General features: G+C 43.1%; 1 protein-coding gene across 2 annotated transcripts in view; it reads left to right on the top strand.

Moving 5' to 3' along the window:
* Nucleotides 1-22,246, top strand: part of SYN3 (synapsin III) — a 600,616-nt gene that overhangs the window by 463,914 nt on the left and 114,456 nt on the right. For both annotated transcript variants that reach the window (XM_077469161.1, XM_077469162.1), the window contains exon 7: nt 20,157-20,219. In XM_077469161.1, the coding sequence (XP_077325287.1) occupies nt 20,157-20,219 (63 nt within the window). The remainder of the gene's footprint in view (nt 1-20,156; nt 20,220-22,246) is intronic.

The following is a 22,246-nucleotide window of genomic DNA, read 5'->3' as shown; positions in this document are numbered from 1 at the left end:
CAGTTCACACTGCCCTATGCGAACTGCTGGGAGTGTCAGTGAAATGTTAATGACACCCCCAGATCAGTTCGCATATCGCAGTGCGATCTGCAAACTTGGATCGCATGGTGTGAACACCCATGCGATCCGATTCTGCTGCGGACCAAAAAAAGGGTCCCGTGCGAGTTTGCGGCGGGTGCGGCGGGTGCGACACGAATTCAGCCATACTATCTGTATAGCTGAACTCGAATCGCACAGAGATCGGATGTGATTTGCACTGCAGTGCGGTGCGAATCACATCCGTTCTCATAAACCGCTGCAATGTGAACCCAGCCTTAGTGACACTGGCGACGGGGGGTGATCACGGGGTTAAACCTTTATTGGGGGGGTTAGGGGGGTACCTTAGAACTAAAGGGGGCTAACCCTAACTGCCCTAACAGTTATTAGTCACAAATGACACCTGCCGGGTGATCAGGGGGTTAAACCTTTATTAGGTAATAAATGGCGGGTGCCCTGAAACTATAAAAAAATAACTAACCAACCAGCGTCACCTGTAACAGTTATATGGTGATCACTGGTGAAAGGGTTAACTAGGGGGCAATCAGGGGGCTTTATGCGGTAGTATATGGGGGTCCCTAGCGCTATAAAAAGCTGCGGCGAACCTAAATACCTACCTGCCTAACTAGCGTCACCTGTGACACTAATACGGCGATCAGAAAAATGATCGCTTATTAGGCTGGGTTCACACTGGAGCGATGCGGAAACGCCGCGAATCCGCGGCGGGTTCCCGCATCGCATGCCTCCCGGCGGCAGTTCACACTGCCCTATGCGAACTGCTGGGAGTGTCAGTGAAATGTTACTGACACCCCCAGATCAGTTCGCATATCGCAGTGCGATCTGCAAACTCGGATCGCATGGTGTGAACACCCATGCGATCCGATTCTGCTGCGGGCCAAAAAAAGGGTCCCGTGCGAATTTGCGGCGGGTGCGGCGGGTGTGGCGGGTGCGGCGGGTGCGGCGAATGGCTGAACTCGAATCGCACAGAGATCGGATGTGATTTGCACTGCAGTGCGGTGCGAATCACATTCGTTCTCATAAACCGCTGCAATGTGAACCCAGCCTTAGTGACACTGGCGACGGGGGGTGATCATGGGGTTAAACCTTTATTGGGGGGGTTAGGGGGGTACATTAGAACTAAAGGGGGCTAACCCTAACTGCCCTAACAGTTATTACAGTCACAAATGACACCAATGCAAAAAAAAAAAAAAAAAAAAAAAAAATGACATTGGTGTCACTGTGACTGGGGGGCAGGGGTAATTGGGGGGGTGATCGGGGGGTAAAGGGGGGGTGTGAGTGTGCCTGGCATGTTCTACTGTGTGTGGGATGTGTTGGTGCAACTCACTGATCCGCTCTCCTCCGTGTCGGAACGAAAAATACCGACACGGAGGAGAGAATACATCACTTCCTCTCCTGTGTTTACATTACAGGAGAGGAAGTGATGTCACCGGGGATTTCCATTCGTCGGGAGCGATCGCGAGGGGGTGGCCATGAATGAATGGCCGTCCCCTCGTCCGGGATCGCTCCCGAACGAAAACCGACCGCCGCAGGCACCGGGCGGGGGCCCGATCGGGCCCCCGACCCGCGGGAGGCAAAACACGTACATCTACGTGCTTATGCCTGCCCGTGCCATTCTGATGACGTAGATCGGCGTTAGGCGGTCGGCAAGTGGTTAATTGAGTTTATAAAGCAGTCACAATCTAATTGGCCATCGGCCATATATAGGATATAGTGGCCCACTGACCTTCTATTATCACACAAGGTTGGCTCTGTTCACAAGCTTGGCATCAGTGTCTTGGGAAATTGTTTTATAATCTTATATTTTATCCTAGTAAATTAACCAAACTGCATATAAATTAGTAACCATATTACCACAAAATTATTATGTGTAATAGGAATCACTAAAATCTAATTTCAAAACACATTGTCACTATTTTCAAGCAGCTTTTATTAACATACTATCTGCTGATCCTGCCATAAAGGTCCTTGTTCCTGAAACACGTGAGAGTTCTCTGCCCTGTCTCTTATTTGTACTCCTTTGTTGTTACCTTTGTCACATATTCTCCCTATGACGACTAAAAGTAGCCATGCCTATTCTCAACGCACAGGCATGATCCATTATTGTCACCATCAGGAAACCCATCATGAGAAGTGCCATGCAGCCATCACTGCAGTGTTTGTACACAGGAAGTGTCTATAGGGGATCAACAGCACTGAGAAGCAACTAAGGTTAAAAAATGTGAAAAAAAAATATTTTAGCTCAAAAAACATGGCAGTTGTTCATGATACACTGTGCTTTAGAGGGATTACCATCAAGAAGATGGAGGTCCTGATTCCTCTATATATTTCTTTAGCTACTAGAGGGATCACCAGCAGGACATCCTGATTCCCATATATACTGTTGATCTAGGGAATACCTGTAGAAGGAAGGAGTTTCTGATTCCCCTATACAGTTATCTTTGGAGGTTTCAAAAGCAGGAAGAAGGTCTTTATTCCCCCATATAGATCTTTACTTATCACTAGATCACCAGCAAGAGTAAGTAGGTCATGATTTCTCTATATAGAGCATTAACTATCGCTAGAGGTATCACAACAGGAAGGAGGTCTTGATTTCACTATACAGATCTTTAGTTATCACTAGAGGTACCATCAACAGAAGGAAGAGGGTCTTGATTTCACTATATAGACCTTCAGTTATCATTAGTGGATTTTGCCAGCAAGTGAAAGGAGGTCCTAATTCCCCAATATAGATTTTTAGTTATTAGTGGAATTCCCAGCAATTGGAAGGAGGTCCTGATTCCCCAATATAGATTTTTAGTTCTCATTAGTGGAATTCCCAGCAGGAGGAAGAAGGTCCTAGTTCCGCTATAAAGATCTTTAGTTATCACTACAGTGATCTTCAGCAGGAGGAAGAAGGTCCTTGTTCCCCAGTATATACACCTTTAGTTATCACTAGAGGGATCACAGCAGGAGGAAAGAGGTATTGATTCCATTATAGATTATTACTTATCACTAGTGGAATCCCCAGCAGTAGGAAGGAGGTCCCGATTACCCTATATAGATCATTAGCAGGAGAAAGAGGGCCTTGTTCCCCTTTATGGACCTTTACCTTTAGTTATCACTAGAGGAATACCCAGCAGGAGAAAAGAGGTCCTGATTCCAATATATAGATCTTTATTTATCAATAAATGGATTACCAGCAGGAGGAAGGAGGTCATAATTCCATTATGAAGATCTTTAGTTATCACTGAGTCTGCCCCTTTTCTTCCTTTTTTTGGTGGGTTTTTTTGCTTGTTGTTTTTCTTTTTGTTGATGGACTTGGTCTTTTTCTGCTGTCACCATACTTTGTTTCTATGAAATCCACAGAGGAAGGCAGAGCCTAGAGGTCCTTCAGTCATCCCCATGACCCGCAACATCCAGAGCGTTGAATGAATTGCTCTTAAAATTGCCGTGTGACATTTTCTGATTATTTTTCTTGAGAAAGTCCTGGAGCATTGTCTCCTGTGTGAACCTTTTCCTCATATGCGGACAGGAGCAGAGACACAGAAAGGTGCCCTAATTAGCCCAGGTCTCATTTCTCCCACGTTATATAAATTGCCCTCCTTCCTGAGATTACTCAACATCCAGTGACAGCTACAAGACACTTTGATGAATAAACTCTCTAGAATTACATAGGAAACTGTCTTATAATTTTCCAACGTGATGAAAACAATGGGAGTTTTTGACCCTGAGATTATTACTGAATTCTTTAGCATCCTTTCACACTTTGCGGTTCTCCAGTGCTGTAAATGGTTGCACACAGAAAAATTCAAACTATTCTTCAACAAAAAAATAGTTTGTTGAAAACAATGGGAGTTTTTGACTGTGAGATTAACACTGAATTCCTTAACATCTTTTCACACTTTGCGGTTCTTCAGTGCTGTAAATTGTTGCACATAGAAAAAAAAAATCATTTTTTTTAAATTAAATTAATTCCTTTAGCCTGGCTCCAGAGACTTTTTACCTTCTACATCAGTGAAAACCACGAAAAGGTATAAACCTGTTAAAAAAAAGACCGCTGCTTTTTTTAGTTAGCGTACTTTTCAGATATATAGAAATAAATTATCTTAACACATCTTCCCGATAGAATGGTCTGCTGAAAATTGACATGTCAGTGATTGGAAGATGAAGAATTAAAGCCCCTGGCAGTCTCTTTTATCTTTTGAGGGCTCTATTGGTGAGATCCCTGTGCTGAGTTCCTGGGTCTGCATGCCTGGTATGAGCAGTATGAGGGGCTCCCACCATCCCTGTGCTTAGTTCCCGGATAGGCACACCTGCTGTGAGCATTATCAGGGGCTCACACCATCCCTGTGCTGAGCTCTAGGGTTTGCACACCTACTGATATTTCAGTGTTTGGTAGATGCTGAAGAATTAAGGCCCCCGACAGTCTCTTTTATCTTTTAAGGAGTCTATTGGTGAGATCGTGCTGAGTTCCTGGGTCTGCACAACTGGTGTGAGCATTATGAGGGGCTCACACTGTCTCTGTGCTGAGTTCCTGGGTCTGCATGTTTGGTGTGAGCATTATGAGGGGCTCACACCATCCCTATGCTGAGTTCCTGGGTCTGCACACTTGGTCTGCTCATTATGAAGATTTTCCACCATCCCAGTCCTAAGCTGCTGATACCCACCTACAATCCCATCATGAGAGTTTTACTGTTGGAGCATCCAAGACATAAAACAGACTCCTGATATACTCTGCCATGTTCCACCTGTATCTAAATTACAGGGGTTAAATGGTACCCAGCCCCAGACTTCCAACCTAGATGACATAAATTGTTAATGCAGGATGTCATCAGGGAGCATCACCTTAGTGCCCTACATTCACAGTGTACCAGTGCAAAGAGCAGTGATGCTTTTGTCACCCCATGTTTAGAACAGTAAGGCCCAACCAACCCGGAGAATAGGCAAGGGGGAGAGGAGCCTGCAGCATCATGTGACCAGTCCAAAGACTTTGCAAAAGGTAGAGGAAGGGGGTCTTGGGGGACAGTGTGGAGCCCAGAGTCAGACTTTAAAGGGAAAAAAGTGAGATACTATAGCTGACTTGTTTTTGGAAATTCAAGTGCTGAGGGTGTCATCCATGTATTTTTTTTTTAAGGAGAGGCAAGCACCAATTCTCGAGGCTCATTACAGTTGATCTGTTGAGTATACATGCAAGTACATTGCAAAGTGAGTTGTAAGGTTTATCGAAGAGCAAGTCCCATCACACTTATCACATTTTTACTTGTTTGCCCTGTACTGTTCTTTATTCTGCAAACTTGTGTACCAGAAAGCCGTGAGTCTGAATTTAATCGCAAAAGAGTAATGCCCTGTACACACAGTCGGACATTCCGACCACAAAATCCATTGGATTTTTTCCGACGGATTTTGGCCGAAACTTGTGGCCCATACACACGGTCGGACAAAGTTGTTGGAAAATCCGATCGTTCGGAACGAGGTGACGTAAATCACGTACGACGGGACTATAAAGAGGCCAGTAGTCAATAGCTTTAGTCTCGTAATTTATTCTGAGCATGCGTGGCACTTTGTCCGTCTGAATTCTCTACACATGATCGGAAAAAGTCGGATTTTGTTGTCGGAAAATTTTAGATCCAGCTCTCTTTTGTTGTCGGAAATTCCAAAGGAAAAAGTGCGATGGAGCCCACATACGATCAGATTTTCAGACAACATAATCCGATCTGACTTTTTCCTTCGGAATTTCCGACCGTGTGTACAGGGCATAAGAGTGGAATAACAGCACAATGAGCTTTGTTTATTACTGGTAATACAACTTGTTGCAATGGCCCTTTTCAAAGCAGAAGTATACAGTATATTGCAGTGTCATTGTGTGCGGAAAATTTCCAAGGTTACAAATTCGGAGAATTCTGTAAAAGTAAATATTGTTTTGTCACACTATTTTCTCTTAAACTGTGTTCGTGACAAACATACAACTTTCAACTTCCTTATTTCCAAGGCCCAAGAAAAAAGATTTTGACATTGTGTAATGGTTATATATAGTTGCTCACTGCTTAAAGCGGGAGTCCGCCGGGACTCCGCGTTTTTTTTTTTTTTTAAAAGCCAGCGACTACAAATACTGCAGCTGCTGACTTTTAAAATAGTGACACTTACCTGTCCAGCGCGCCCGCGATGTCGGCACCCGAAGCCGATCTCTAGATCGTCTTGTCGGGTGCTGCCGCCGCCATCTTGGGTATGGGAATCAGGAAATGGAGCCTTTCGGCTTCATTTCCCGGTTCCCTACTGCGCATGCGCGAATCGCGCTGCGCAATAAGGATGGTCCCCGCTGCCTCTGGGATCTGTGTGTTTCCCAGCAGGCAGCGGGGCACTTGCGGAAAGGGGCGGGCACTTGCGGAAAGGGGTGTAATCTACGCCCCTTTCCGCAGAGAGCTATCCCGGAAGTGGGTGCAGAATACCTGTACTGTACAGGTATCTGCACCCCCCTCCCCCCGAAAGGTGACAATTGTGGCGCCGGAGGGGGGGAGGGTTCCGATGAGCGGAGGTCCACTTTAGGGTGGACCTCCGCTTTAACCTTCTCCCAGGCAAATATTGATACTTCTGCTTTTTAAACTCCTTAGCACTTCCTGAATGACACCTGCTAGTTCCTTGTGAAAATAAGAGACTTTTTACCTTCTACATCAGTGAAAACAGCAAAAAGGTATAAACCTGTTAAAATTGTAACAAACAAAAAAACGCTGTTAGCTTTTGGACTGAATATACGGTATATCTCTAACTGGTCATTTTTTATGTCCACCCAATCTGGGATGTATCTCGTTACCTATGCTAAAATACTTTGCTTATAATCCTATTTATTCAATGTAAAGATCAGCAACAATTTTTAATGTTCTCACATGTGTTAAATAAAATTTTGATTATTATAAGTAGGAGTTCCTGAACAACAGGCTAAATGACTATGGGAAGGAATTTCACCTAGTAAAGGGCAACTATGCAAGAATTAACTATGCAGGTGGTTAGTCAGGATTCAAGACATTAGTTGATGGCATCAATCAGATCGGAAGGAACCACTGGGATGGGATCTGTGAGCTGGCATGGCATACAGTGCTTCGGAGAAGGAAGGTATTTCCTAACACCTTCTTCTGTCATTGGGTTACACTTTTTTCTGAATCTCCTTGAAACATAGTTTTATTAACTGTTGATCCTGCCAGTAGATCCTTTATTTTTCCACTTCCTGTAACAGGGTGAAATGTAATATATTGAAGCTCACTAACTCTTGGATACGGTGGTTTCATTTGTTTCCTTTTTTAGACTATGGGGTTGATTTACTAAAGTCAAATTTACTGTGCAAGTGCAGTTGTTCCAGATGAAAAAAATATATTTTATTGATGCCTGGATCTACCGCTGTGACTGTTATTTAATTAAATTACTTAAATTCCAAAGTATAATTTAATATCTCAACCTTTTGCCTTGTAGCAATTACCACATGGCGCAGTCCATACGACCAGAAAAACGCATATACAAAAAAAGAAGGAAAAAATTCTCCAAGAAGGCCACTGTTGCAGGTCACTACGGTTAGTTTCAATACATTTTATTTGTAGAAAAAACACACCATGATATTTAAAGACAATCTAAGAGAGCTTTCACACTGCGCAGCCCATAGCATCGACAGTGCGTTTTACCGTCGGATTAGCGGCACATTTTGGGCGCTAGCGGGGCGCTTTTACCCCCGATAACGCCCGAGAAAGGGTTAAAACTGCCCGCAATAGGCCTCAATAGCTGCATTTTGCCAGCAGTATTGCAGCGCTGCCCCATTGATTTCAATGGGGAGCAGCGGTGGAGGAGCGGTAAACACACCGCTCCTTCACCACTCCAAAGAAGCTGCTGTCAGGACTTTTCCCTGACGTCCTGCCAGCGCACCGCTCAATGGTGCAGCATTTTGAGGGTGGATTGCAGGCACTATTTCTAACGCTATAGCGCCTGCAAAATGCCCTCGGTGTGAAAGGAGTCTAAGTATATACCTTTCAAAGCAATTATTAAAAAGAGGGATCGCAGCTGCACATACATCCATTCAACCAATCACACTGACACACTAACAGCTCCAGGGATTAGTGATTAATTTAAGTATTGGTTACTGAGAACTTCACAGAATACTTGTATACTCCAAGTATAGTCCCGTTTTGCTATCAGCCCAAAGTATTATCAGGTGGCTGGTTTAGGTGTTGATGTAACCGAGCAGGTAGGTTATTCAGGACCGCCCTATAATCCTGCTTTACTGCACAGAATCAATTGATCAGCTGTGGACAGACAAGTTTTGTTTTTTCCCATTCTGCTTTAATCCTTCCTCCTCATTCTCCACTATATGGATGAATGACCTTCTCAGACAATAAAATTTCAGTAAGGCGATCCCCTGCAGTTCATTTATGGACAATATAAGCCTATTAATCATTTTTTGGACTGAAATACCTAGTACAGGATGATAGGGCAGCCCTGAATAACCTACCTGCTCATTTGCTTAAACACCTAAACCAGCCACCTGATAATGCTTTGAGGCTGATAACAAAACAGGACTATCCTGGGTGTATACGAGTATTCTGTGAAGTTCTCAGTAACCAATGCTTAAATGAATCCCTGGGGCTGTTAGTGTGTCAGTGTGATTGGTTGAATGGATGCATGCGCAGATGCAATCCCTCTTTTAATGACAACGTTGTCTTTTTAATAATTGCTCTGAAAGGTATATACTTAGATCATCTTTTAATATCATGTTGTGTTTTTTCTACAAATAAAGTTTATTGAAACTAACGGTAGTGTCCTGCAATAGTGGCCTTCTTGGAGGATTTTTTTCCTTCTTTTTTTGCAGTTTCTCCAGAGCTTAGTAAATGAGGGAGAGCTCTGCTGGCTTCCATCATCCAATCATCTTGATCCAGCCATTCATTTAGGGCCAATTCACACTATATGGAGTAACAAACATTTTACTGCATTGTAAAATGTTTGTCACCACAGGTACACACAGGAAACAATTGTTTCCTATGTGTCCCATCCACACTGCAATGCAGCCTGTCACTGCACTGGAGTGTGCTGCAATAAAATGCAGTCATGCTGCATTTTATTGCAGCACATCAGCCCGAATCACACTACATTGCCGGGGATCACATTGCGACACCTGACACGGTAGTGAATGAAGTGTACAAGTGTTCAAATAAAGCTAGTACAAAACAACAACAAAGAAAGCAGTGCAATGCGAATAATCGCGCATCACACTGCCCCCTAGTGCAGCGGCAACACAGACCGGCCGGAACGGTGAATCACTCCGGCTGCGCTGTGATTTCAAGGAGGTATGATGTAAATTGGCTCTAAACAGACTGAGCTGTCCAGCAAAAGTGGCAGTTACAGAGTAATTTATGTATAACCTTTATTCCAACAGGAAAAATAAAATTACTGTAACTGCTTAAAAAATGTTAGCTGGAGTTCAGCTTTAATTTGTTGGTCATATCCATTCAAATCCGCTAGTGCATCTTACATTACCCTGTCCCCAATGCTGCTGTCCAAAGGTGGCTCCGTAGCTTCATAGAACAGGAAATGTGGTCAGATTGGCAAGTTAAAGTGGGAGTAAACCCAGTTTCAAAAAACATTTACATTCCCGGCATTCCAGAAATGCTAACTTTCACATTGGTTGTGCTCTCAACCAAACTTTCAAACCATCCAATGGCTGGTTTCATAACTGATCACATGTGCAGCATTATGGCAGTTGAAGAATCATTAGAGGCCAAGATGGCAGCTTCCTTGACTGAAAACGATTAAAAGGGTTTACTTCCACTTTAAAAAAAAAAACAAATGCAACCACTACCTTTACGGATTTATTAAGCTGCAATGTATTACTTTTTTGTTTTTGGGTGTAATACCACTTTGCGTGAAGGGTGCCTTATCAAGAGAACCTATTATTTTGCCAGTCAGGCAAGTTGGGCTTGAACTGTTTTATCCCCCTGCAGGATAGACTAACCTGTTTCCAGAAAAGTAAAAACTAGCAATTTGATTAGGAAATGACTGCTTATACTGTTCACTGACCCACATCAAATATGTTGTACTCCTGACCTCTATACTTGCTCAAGGGTCCATGACTCACAAGGTAATAAGGATTAGAGAGCCCAGAGAATGTCAACTTTCACTCTTGACCTTCTTGTGACAGCCTGTACAAATCTGCATTTTATGAGTAACTGTTTGTCCGTGTTGTTTCGGCAATTTTATAAAAAATACTTCCATTGTCATTGTCCTGTAATTTCTGTATTGGCCTGGTGAGAGCGAATGAGGAAGAAAATAATCAGTCTGATAGACACATTGAAGTCTGTGTCACTCACCCTGGAACAGAGACATTCCAGACAGTGTCGGCGTTCACTGGACACATGAATAGCTCACATCTGTAACACTGTACACCGGGCACACTAACTCAGTGAAACTGAATTTTAATCTCAGTTGGATTTGATAATTGGCAGAATTCAGAGGAGGCAGAGAGATGCAGATACAGGGTCTATTATTTTAATATTTTTTTTATATAAAAATCCATAATTAAAGACATACTCTGGTCTAAAAACCAAACTTTTCCACAAGCTGTGAAAGCAACAATGTCCTTGCCCAAACAATCTTAGCTGAAAAAATTATGCCCACCTGGCCAACAGTCTGTATCTCTTACCTTAGCTCCATTCTGGTGCTCCCGTCTCTGTTAGACTCTTTAAGATTTGACAAATCCATGAGTGTCACCCACCACATGCTATGGTTTTAGCTGCTAACCCCTCCCGTCATGACCTGAATGAGGGTCTGGCTTAGCTTTAGAGAAGGACTCCAGGCAAAGAAAAAGGAAAAGGCACCGTGTTTCCATGTTGGTGGGAACAAACACCTCAACCCCACATCCCCGGTCTATAGATGCAGAATCTGGGGAAGGAAGGCCTAATTGGAATCTGGAAGCCCCCTTTATCATAAGGTTTCCCCCAAGATATCTACACCAGCCATGTGAATGAGTAAAGGGTACATAGTGCCCAATTTTACTACACGGGGTATATAGGAAATATATAAAAACTACAGCCACACTATGATAAAGTCCTTTAATAAAACAAATTAAAAACCCCAAAAATGTGCCACAGTGTAAATCCATCGGCAATCATCATCCAGTGATGTAGATCCTACAATGAACAATGGCTCGATTACCTGCTGACAAAATCACGAAGAACCATGCACACAAAACCTGCTCCCAATAGACCTTTGATGCAAATGACAGCTCCCCAGATGATGAAAGGTCAACAAGCTGGATGGTGATGCTGCCTGACACCAGTGACCAAATATTGTTCCAACCATATACCCCAGCCAATCTATTTGCTATATACTATAAAAGAAGTTGTGAGCGGGTTGGGTAGTCATTCATTAGTGGCCATATGAATTCAACATATGAATCCACCTCAAAATGAACCACTTCTGGCTGCAGAACCACTAAAGACAGCTAAAGTTTTGGTTGAATTTGAAGCTCATTTGTACTCTATAGTCTAGTGTTAGGATTTTTATCCTTTAACCTGTTGATCTGGCCATTTCTTTAACAAACGAAACTGTTCAGCAAAAGTGGCAGTTGGAGGGTTGAATGACTCACTAAATAAAATGACTCACTAATTGAATCACTTCTGGCTTCAATAGCAGCCAAAACTTTGGGTGGGAGGACAGGCAAAATCTGGCCATTTAGTGTGCCTGTTCCATGAACTGTCCGTCGACCCGACCTTGAACCTTATTTCTGCTCTTAACTCTCCGTCTTCTCCCAATGTACATTGGACCAGCATCGGAATCTTCCTATCTTGAGTATATGAATGCTTTTTGAATAAGCAGAAGTAAACTCTTCCAAGTCAAAAGGAGATGAACTTTTACCCTACGTCTGCAAAGAGTGTTTTTAATCTATTCATATAATTAGTCCCAAAAAGCGGTCTCACATTTTATGGTTCAGCAAAGATGACTTCAACATTCGCTTTCAGAGAAACAACAAAAAAAAAGTTTGATGTTTTTTTGACACCCATTGTTTAATTTTCCTTTGTTTAGTGGGTTTAACCAGCTCCATATGACTGATGTTCCTTATTAGGCTGAGGAATTAGACAATTTTCTGGATTTCATAGACAAACAGCAAGAGGGAGAAGTGTTACTCTGCAAACAGGACATGAATTAGTCTCCTTGGAATGTCGCTGTTTGGAATGACCGGTGGAGCGTTATCACTGGAAGATCTACAGCTGCAGGGCCAGCCCATGCAGTCACTGGCAATAAATACGATTTTCTGGTGATAGATCTCAGGATGAGATAGTGTCTTAAAGCTCTAGTCTTCAACCCTACCTGCTGCTTGCTATTTGTGCCAAATGTCAGCTATCACTAGTGTTCCCCATGGAGTTAAGGAGCTTTGGCAGCATCGTTTTGCACATCTTCTATCCACAGCCAAAAATAAGTTAGGGATTAGCCAAGAACTGTGCACTCTGCGTCTTTTGCGATGCCAGAGGTCTTATGGTCTGTTAGTGGATAATATCTCGGAATCTTTCGAGTTTGGAGATATCAAAATACCCCTGTTGGGAGTTTTTTGCTATCTGTGCCCAACTGGGAACATATACCCACAATTTCCCCTTGTGACAGACAGAAAGTTTTGGGACATGATTAGAGGGAACATTTTCTGAAGAGGACACCTGATCTGGTGACAAATAAAAACCCACTTTATAGAGATTTCCTTTCACTTCCTGTTGTGTCTTTGGTATAACATGTGACTGAAAATGTCCCTAACGTGACACACACAACAAAAAATAAAAATAAAGCGGTTCTAACCACTTGACTTTAAATATACTTTTATGACTTGTTCTTTCAATGTCATTTGTTGGGTGGCAATGTGCTACAGAGGAAATATAAGGCACTTTTGAGAGCATATTTCGTTTTTGTTGATATAAAGTATTTTTTTTCAGACTTTAACTTGTACATTGTTCTTTATTACCATTATTGAATTTCATATATGATATATACAGTATCTCACAAAAGTGAGTATAGTAATACCTTGGATTGTGAGTAACGCAGTTTCCGAGCATTTTGCAATACGAGCTATTTTTATTAATTTTTTTAAATCCTGACTTGGTTTGCGAGCGCTGTCTCTCAAAACGAGCAGGATTCAAGTGTGCAGTACCACATTTGGATAAAGGTGAGGGGACGGTGGTGACACCCGGAGCTGTTTGGAGCCACTCAGAAACACTCCGTTAACGAGTGTCTCCGAGCCTCTCTGAGTGTATCTGAGCAGCTCCGAGTGTTTCCGAATGTCTCTGGCACCTTCCCACCTCTGGTTACATGCAGTACTGCATACACTAGCAGTGCCACTGGAACATCAGATTATCTGAGTTTCCATTATTTCCAATAGGGAAACTCGCTTTGATATATGGGTGCTTTGGATTACAAGCATTCTTCTGGAATCAATTATGCTTGTAATCCAAGGTACCACTGTACACACCTCACGTTTTTGTAAATATTTTATTATATCTTTTCATGTGACAACACTGAAGAAATGACACTTTGCTACAATGTAAAGTAGTGAGTGTACAGCTTGTATAACAGTGTAAATTTGCTGTCCCCTCAAAATAACTCAGCACACAGCCATTAATGTCTAAACCTCTGGCAACAAAAGTGAGTACACCCCTAAGTGAATATGTTCAAAGTGAGTCCAATTGACCATTTTCCTTCCCCGGTGTCATGTGACTTGTTAGTGTTAAAAGGTCTCAGGTGTGAATGGGGAGCAGGTGGATTAAATTTGGTGTTATCGCTCTCACTCTCTCATACTGGTCACTTGGCGTTCAACATGGCACATCAAGGCAAAGAACTCTCTGAGGATCTGAAAAAAAGAATTGTTGCTCTACATAAAGATGGCCTAGACTATAAGAAGATTGCCAAGACCCTGAGCTGCAGCACAGTGGCCAAGACCATACGGTTTAACAGGACAGGTTCCACTCAGAATAGGCCTCGCCATGGTCACCCAAAGAAGTTGAGTGCACATGTTCAGCATTATATCCAGAGGTTGTCTTTGGGAAATAGATGCATGAGTGCTGCCAACATTGCTGCAGAGGTTGAAGTAGTGAGGATCAGCCTGTCAGTGCTCAGGCCATACGCCACACACTGTATCAAATTGGTCTGCATTGCTGTCGTCATAGAAGGAAGCCTCTTCTAAAGATGATGCACAAGAAATCCCGCAAACAGTTTGCTGAAGACAAGTACACTAAGAATATGGATTACTGGAGCCATGTCCTGTGGTCTGATGAGATCAAGATAAACTTATTTGGTTCACATGGTGTCAAGCGTGTGGTGGCAACCAGGTGAGGAGTACAAAGACAAGTGTGTTTTGCCTACAGTCAAGCATGGTGGTGGGAGTGTCATGGTCTGGGGCTGCATGAGTGCTGCCGCTACTGGGGAGCTACAGTTCATTGAGGGAACCATGAATGTCAACATGTACTGTGACATACTGAAACAGAGCATGATCCCCTCACTTCAGAGACTGAGACGCAGGGCAGTATTCCAACATGTTAACTACCTCAAACACACCTCCAAGACAACCACTGCCTTGCTAAAGAAGCTGAAGGTCAAGGTGATGGACTGGCCAAGCATGTCTCCAGACCTGAACCCTATTGAGCATCTGTGGGGCATCCTTAAACAGAAGGTGGAGGAGCGCAAGGTCTCTAACATCCACCAGCTCCGTGATGTCGTCATGGAGGAGTAGAAGAGGACTCCAGTGGCAACCTGTGAAGCTCTGGTGAACTCCATGCCCAAGAGGGTTAAGGCACTGCTGGAAAATAATAGTGGCAGCACAAAATATTGACACTTTGGGCCCAATTTGGACATTTCACTTAGGGGTGTACTCACTTTTGTTGCCAGTGGTTTAGACATTAATGGCTGTGTGTTGAGTTACTTTGAGGGACCAGCAAATTTAAACTGTTATACAAGCTGTACACTCACTACTTTACATTGTAGCAAAGTGTAATTTATTCAGTGTTGTCACATGAAAAGATAGAAGAAAACATTTACAAAAATGTGAGGGGTGTACTCACTTTTGTGAGATACTATGTGTATGTGTGTAGGTATGTATGTATATATGTGTGTGCATGTATGTATATATATATATATATATATATATATATATATATATATATATATATATACTACCGTTCAAAAGTTTGGGGTCACCCAAACAATTTTGTGTTTTCCATGAAAAGTCACACTTATTCACCACCATACGTTGTGAAATGAATAGAAAATAGAGTCAAGACATTGACAAGGTTAGAAATAATGATTTGTATTTGAAATAACATTGTTTTTACATCAAACTTTGCTTTCGTCAAAGAATCCTCCTTTTGCAGCAATTACAGCATTGCACACCTTTGGCATTCTAGCTGTTAATTTATTGAGGTAAGCTGGAGAAATTGCACCCCACGCTTCTAGAAGCAGCTCCCACAAGTTGGATTGGTTGGATGGGCACTTCTGGCGTACCATAGGTCAAGCTGCTCCCATAACAGCTCAATGGGGTTCAGATCTGGTGACTGTGCTGGCCACTCCATTACCGATAGAATACCAGCTGCCTGCTTCTGCTGTAAATAGTTCTTGCACAATTTGGAGGTGTGTTTAGGGTCATTGTCCTGTTGTAGGATTAAATTGGCTCCAATCAAGCGCTGTCCACTGGGTATGGCATGGCGTTGCAAAATGGAGTGATAGCCTTCCTTATTCATTTATTTAATGAAGATGCCAGTTGGGGACCTGTGAGGCGTCTGTTTCTCAAACTAGAGACTCTAATGTGCTTATCTTCTTGCTTAGTTGGGCAACGCGGCCTCCCACTTCTTTTTCTACTCTGGTTAGAGCCTGTTTGTGCTGTCCTCTGAAGGGAGTAGTACACAGCGTTGTAGGAAATCTTCAATTTCTTTGCAATTTCTCGCATGGAATAGCCTTCATTTCTAAGAACAAGAATAGACTGTCGAGTTTCAGATGAAAGTTCTCTTTTTCTGGCCATTTTGAGCGTTTAATTGACCCCACAAATGTGATGCTCCAGAAACTCAATCTGCTCACAGGAAGGTCAGTTTTGTAGCTTCTGGAAGGAGCTAGACTGTTTTTAGATGTGTGAACATGATTGCACAAGGGTTTGCTAATCATCAATTAGCCTTCTGAGCCAATGAGCAAACACATTGTACCATTAGAACACTGGAGTGATAGTTGCTGGAAATGGGCCTCTATACACCTATGTAGATATTGCACCAAAAACTAGACATTTGCAGTTAGAATAGTCATTTACCACATTAGCAATGTATAGAGTATATTTGTTTAAAGTTAGGACTAGTTTAAAGTTAGCTTCATTGAAAAGTACAGTGCTTTTCCTTCAAAAATAAGGACATTTCAATGTGACCCCAAACTTTTGAACGGTAGTGTATATACACACTCCATCTAGTAGTTATGTGATTAGTATCCTAATCTGTGTATATATTCCCTGGTTCCTTGGTCCTTTTCCCTTGCCCCAATTAATTCAGTTACAGGAATCAGTCGCCTGTAGTTCCCCCTGCTGCAACGGAAAGCCGGAGGGAGGGAGAGGAGGAGAAGCCAGATTTCCATTGCTGCGAGGGAAAACTACAGTTCCTGTATTTTACCCCCCTGCTGCACCAATCAACCCCTCCTGTCCAGGGTCCCATGCCTTCTGCTTGTCAGCTGTCAGGGACCCCCAATTGAACTGATGGGGCCTGAGCCCCATACAGGAGGACTGATGGTACCCATCTTATCAGCCCTGTTGTGATCATGTAGAGGGGGTGCTGGGAGCTTGTCAGCATCCATTTCTTCAGCTACCTAAATGACAAGATTGACACTGTCATCATTCTTGTCATTCAGACCAGGGCCTGATAGCTGCTGGATGGAGCAGACCAAGGAACTCAGTGCAGGAATGGTGGGAACACTTCAGAAAGGACACAGCAGATATGTAGACCTGGGGATTCAGTGCATGAATGGTAGGAGCTCCTCACCATGGGCACAGCAGGTATGCAAACCCAGGAATTTTGCACAGAGATCTCAATAGAGTCCCCAAAAGATTGAAAAAATGCATCTGCCAAACAATAACATTTCTAATATAGGCACTACTACATTACTACATTAAAATACTGCTTGTATTACAGCCTTTACTCCTGCCTAGCTTCCATTGGGCCACCATTTTCATTGCTGGTATATTAGAATCTGGCCGGAACGTCACAGCCTTCCACCTGATGTGATCTAGATCCCACACATAGTATTGACTAGACCAAATCCTTTGATAACTTGGAGTTAATGCCTGAAACATTCGGTGGTGTATTATGTGGCTATCACAAGAGGCTGTTGGTGGTACAGCCAACATCATTCTCACCTAGGCTAGTAAGGAGAGTGGAGGGACAGAGGAGAATAAACATACTTGCCATATTTGGGGGGGGGGGGTAGAATTAGAAGAGATAATGTTAAAATACAGGTGAAAAGGTCTGCTTTATTTTACTGTTACCCAAACATAATACATTGAAATATTAAGTGCTATTTATAAACTATTCTTTGAATTCTTCAGTCCCTGAGCCTCTAACCCCCTTCGGAGTGCACATGTACTATATCATTTCTTAGAATTCATAGATCTCATTTGGTGTTTGATTGTTAACATGAACCAATAGAGAGAATAATCACAGCTGCGCGTTACACCTTCAGCTCTGATAAAGATGGGGAGTAGAGATGTCTCTTGCAGTTTCAGAAAGTAAATCTTACAAGAATGTAAAATAAGATGTGAAGTGAATAATAAATAACATGACATCATTTCTGCCCTAAGTGACAAGTATGTATACAAGCTTGGGAAAATGTACATGCCAGCAAAAATTTCATTTTCCACTATGTAACTCTCCAACTTTTATGGCTGGAGCTGTCAGATTGCCATAAAATCATAGTGTCTTTAACAACCTGGCAAGTCAACCTGAGGAGTGAGGATGTGTACGGAGAGAGGGTCATCGTACAGGAGGAACACATGTTTAGCATAACAGCATTTATGGGAAAGCTGTGTGCAAAGTCACAAAATATTGTAAACTTTCAAGTTCTGTATGGAACACTGACTTCTACAAAAAGTAAATGGGATGACATGGGACTGCAGGATATTTCTGTGAAGGTTTTCATTTTTCCAGGTCATGATATAGCTAGTAGTAGTTAGTCAGATTGTTGCTGGACCTTTGGCAGCCTTATGCAACCATTTCTACTTTCATTTCTCGGTATGTCACACGCCAGGTTATTCAGTGCCAGTTCTCCTCTCCAGCATATGCCCACCAGCACTTCTGGGTTTCACCTGGAGCACAAGCTCCACAACCGATCGTGATACATGTCTACTCATTTCTCTAATGTATGTCAAACTTCCAGGATTCAACACCTGGCCACCTCTCCTCTGCATGGCCACCAGCACTTCCGAGTTTTACCTGGGGCATGGGTGACATGACCAGTCAGGAGACATATCTATTCTATTTTCTCCAATGTATGTCACTCCTCCAGGATGTAGAACCAGGTCTTCTCTGTAGCACATGTCTACCAGCAATTCCGAGTTTCATCCGAAGCACAGGTAGTGACCAGTCAGGAGACATTTCTCCTGACTGACCATGCAGCAAGTAAGGAGACAGCTTTTCTGATTAAAACAGCTTTAAATTGCAAATTGATACCCATCTTAATGTTTACATGTGTCTTCCAAACAACCTCCTGCTACAGTACTCCACTGTATACTCATGGATGCTCTGTCCTCCTTACCAGCCTCCAGCCTCTGTGTCTCCCAGTACACTTAGAGCATCCTGCATCATCCCAGTGACCCCTGTAACTCTAGGACACCCTGAGCATCTTGTGTCATCTCAATGACCCCCTGTGGCTCCAGTGCACTCTGAACATCCTGTGTCAACTAGTGACTCCTGTGACTCCAGTGCACCATGAGCTTCCTGCCCCATCTCAGTGACTCCTGTGACTCCAGTGCACCATGAGCTTCCTGCCCCATCTCAGTGACCCCTGTGACTCCAGTGCACCCAGAACATCATGTGTCATCCTACTGACACCTGTGACTGCAGTATACCCTGAGCATCCTGTGTCATCCTACTGACACCTGTGACTCCAGTATACCCTGAGCATCCTGTGTCATCCTACTGACACCTGTGACTCCAGTATACCCTGAGCATCCTGTGTCATCCTACTGACACCTGTGACTCCAGTATACCCTGAACATCCTGTGTCATCCTACTGACACCTGTGACTCCAGTATACCCTGAGCATCCTGTGTCATCCTACTGACACCTGTGACTCCAGTATACCCTGAGCATCCTGTGTCATCCTACTGACACCTGTGACTCCAGTATACCCTGAACATCCTGTGTCATCCTACTGACACCTGTGACTCCAGTATACCCTGAGCATCCTGTGTCATCCTACTGACACCTGTGACTCCAGTGTACCCTGAGCATCCTGTGTCATCCCATGACCCCTGTGACTCCAGGGCACTCTGAGCATTCAGTGACATCTAGCAACCCCTGTGACTCCAATGTACCCTGAGAATCCTGTGTCACCCAGTGGCCTCTATGCCTTAAAGTGGAAGTAAACCCTTCTATCGTTTTCAGTCAAGGAAGCTGCCATCTTGGCCTCTAATGATTCTTCAACTCCCATAATGCTGCACATGTGATCAGTTATGAAACCAGCCATTGGATGGTTTGAAAGTTTGGTTAAGAGCACAACCAATGTGAAAGTTGGCATTTCCGGCATGCCGGGAATGTAAGTGTTTTTTGAAACTGGATTTACTACCGTTTTAAGTGTACCCTGAGCACCCTGTGTTTTTTCATTAACTCCAGAAAGTTACAATGTTACCACAGTACCAGAGATGGAAACGAGTCTGTAGAAATAATCCCTTCTGGGCTCATAATGTCATTCTCCCTGGATGTCCCTTTCATGCCTTGGAATAGATACTAGTATGGGGCTAAGGGCAGCTTTTTTATACTTGTAGCTGTGTACGTTGACTCAAATGTATTAATTGTAAAGTACTGAATGGTCTGTATTAATGATCACTTCATCATCTGACTAAATTATGACTTTATTGTGTTTCTTTACAGCTGACGACGCCAAGTTTTCCAGTGGTAGTGAAAATGGGCCACGCTCATGCTGGAATGGGCAAGGTAGGAGGAACATTAATATTGTTTACATAAGAGTTAAATGTTGGTATCATAACTGTGAGGCAGTACGATCTTAATTTTATTTAGCATGTCATATCTTAAAGTGATTGTAAAGGCTTGATTTCTATTTTTTTTAAATAACAAACATGTCATACGTACCTCCACTGTGCAGCTCGTTTTGCACAGAGTGGCCCCGAACCTGCTCTTCCGGGGTTCCCCAGTGGCTCTCACGGTTCCTCCCTGCATCACATAACCACCTAGGAGAAGCGCTCTCCCGGGGGGGTTACCTTACGGCATGCTCCCGAGTCCAGCATTTGTGTCCATAGACATGAATGCCTGTAATCGGAACTGCCCCCCCCCCCCCAGTGCCCGCGTCATTGTACTTGACTGACAGCAGCAGGAGCCAATGGCTGTGCTGCTATCAATCTATCCAATCAAGAGCCATGACCCCGTGGAGAGAGGGAGAACGCGTCTCCACCAATGGAAATAAGGGGCTCAGGTAAGTAAAACAGGGGGGGGGGGGGGGGGCGGTCATTGCCAGGTGTTTTTTCACCTTAATGCATAATGCATTAAGGTGAAAAAACACAAGGGTTTTACAACCCCTTTAAGTGTTTTTAAATCAGAACTGCCAGATTAAAGTAACTATGTTGCTTGGTCACAAAACAGAACCTGAAGTATCTTCATATTTGACGCTTCTAGAAATTTTGAAAGTCTGAACCCCCACCATGTTCTGTGGTTTCTGCCACTTAACCCTACATAACCACTGTGTCCTCTGATGTAGCGGCTGGCAGATGAAACCACACTACACAGGAGCAAGTATGACCATGTGACGACATACAGTGGGGAAAATAATTATTTGATTCCCTGCGGATTTTGTAGGTTTGTCCACTTACAGAGAAGGGTCTATAATTGTTATCATAAGTGTATTTTAAATGATAAAGATAGAATATCAACCAAAAATACAGAAAAAACACGTGATACTGTTATAAATTGAGTTGCAATTCAGTGAGTAAAATTAATATTTGATCCCCAAGCAAAACATGACTTGGTGGAGAAACCCATTTGGTGAGCACAGATGTAAGACGTTTCATGTAGTTGGTTACCAGGTTTGCACACATCTTAGGAGGGATTTTGGTCCACTCTTCTTTACAGATCTTCTCTAAATCCTTAATGTTTCTTGGCTGTTGCTTGGCAACTTTAAGTTTCAGCTCCTTCCATAAATTTTCTATAGGATTAAGGTCTGGAGACTGGCTAGGTCACTCCATGACTTTAATGGGCTTCTTCTCGAGCCACTCCTTTGTTACCTTGGTAGTATGTTTTGGATCATGTTGGAGGACCCATCCATGACCCATCTTCAGTGTTCTGGCTGAGGGAAGAAGGTTCTCATCAAAGATTTTACAATACATGGCCCCGTCCATTGTCCCCTCAATGCGGTAGCGTAGGCCTGTACCTTTAGCAGAGAAACAGCCCCAAGGCATAATGTTTCCACCTATGGGCTTGACTTAGGGTCATAATCAGCATTTGTCTTCCTTGAAACACGGCAAGTAGAGTCAGGTGGGGGTTTTCATCTAAATGGAAGAAAGTAAAAGACCGATTAGAACTGATGAACAAGGTGAAAATGGTAAAAAAAAAAAAGGCCAAATTCAGTAAAGACAAACTTGCCTTCTTAGAAGGCTATGCCTACAAGTGGTTTGGAAAAAATTGCAGTAGAAGGGAACCTCTAGGAGGCAATTACAATCAGAACTTTGCCACTGAAGTTGAATCTGACTCCTCCTTGTAATCTTCTCTTTCCCAAAAAAAGCAATTTATGTACCACAGTTGCACCTGTCACTAATTATTCACGTAAAAGATTGCGCTAAGGTGGTGGGACTCCACCTACAAACCCCAAAAAGGATAAAAAAAAGCTCCTAAAGCTCCCAGAACTCCATGAGCACAACAAACACCATCCACAGCAGGGACTGATGCCCTAGCTGATGGGACTGTAAACAACTCCACTTTGCATGGAACTATCCCAAAAATCCTGGGATCGT

Source organism: Lithobates pipiens, unplaced genomic scaffold (assembly GCF_037356315.1).
Source record: "Lithobates pipiens isolate NorthernLeopardFrog02 unplaced genomic scaffold, aLitPip1_a1.2 Scaffold_8, whole genome shotgun sequence".
NCBI classification, from domain to species: Eukaryota; Metazoa; Chordata; class Amphibia; order Anura; family Ranidae; genus Lithobates; species Lithobates pipiens.
Note: the sequence above shows the minus strand (reverse complement) of the source record. Positions and strands in the feature narration are given on the sequence as shown.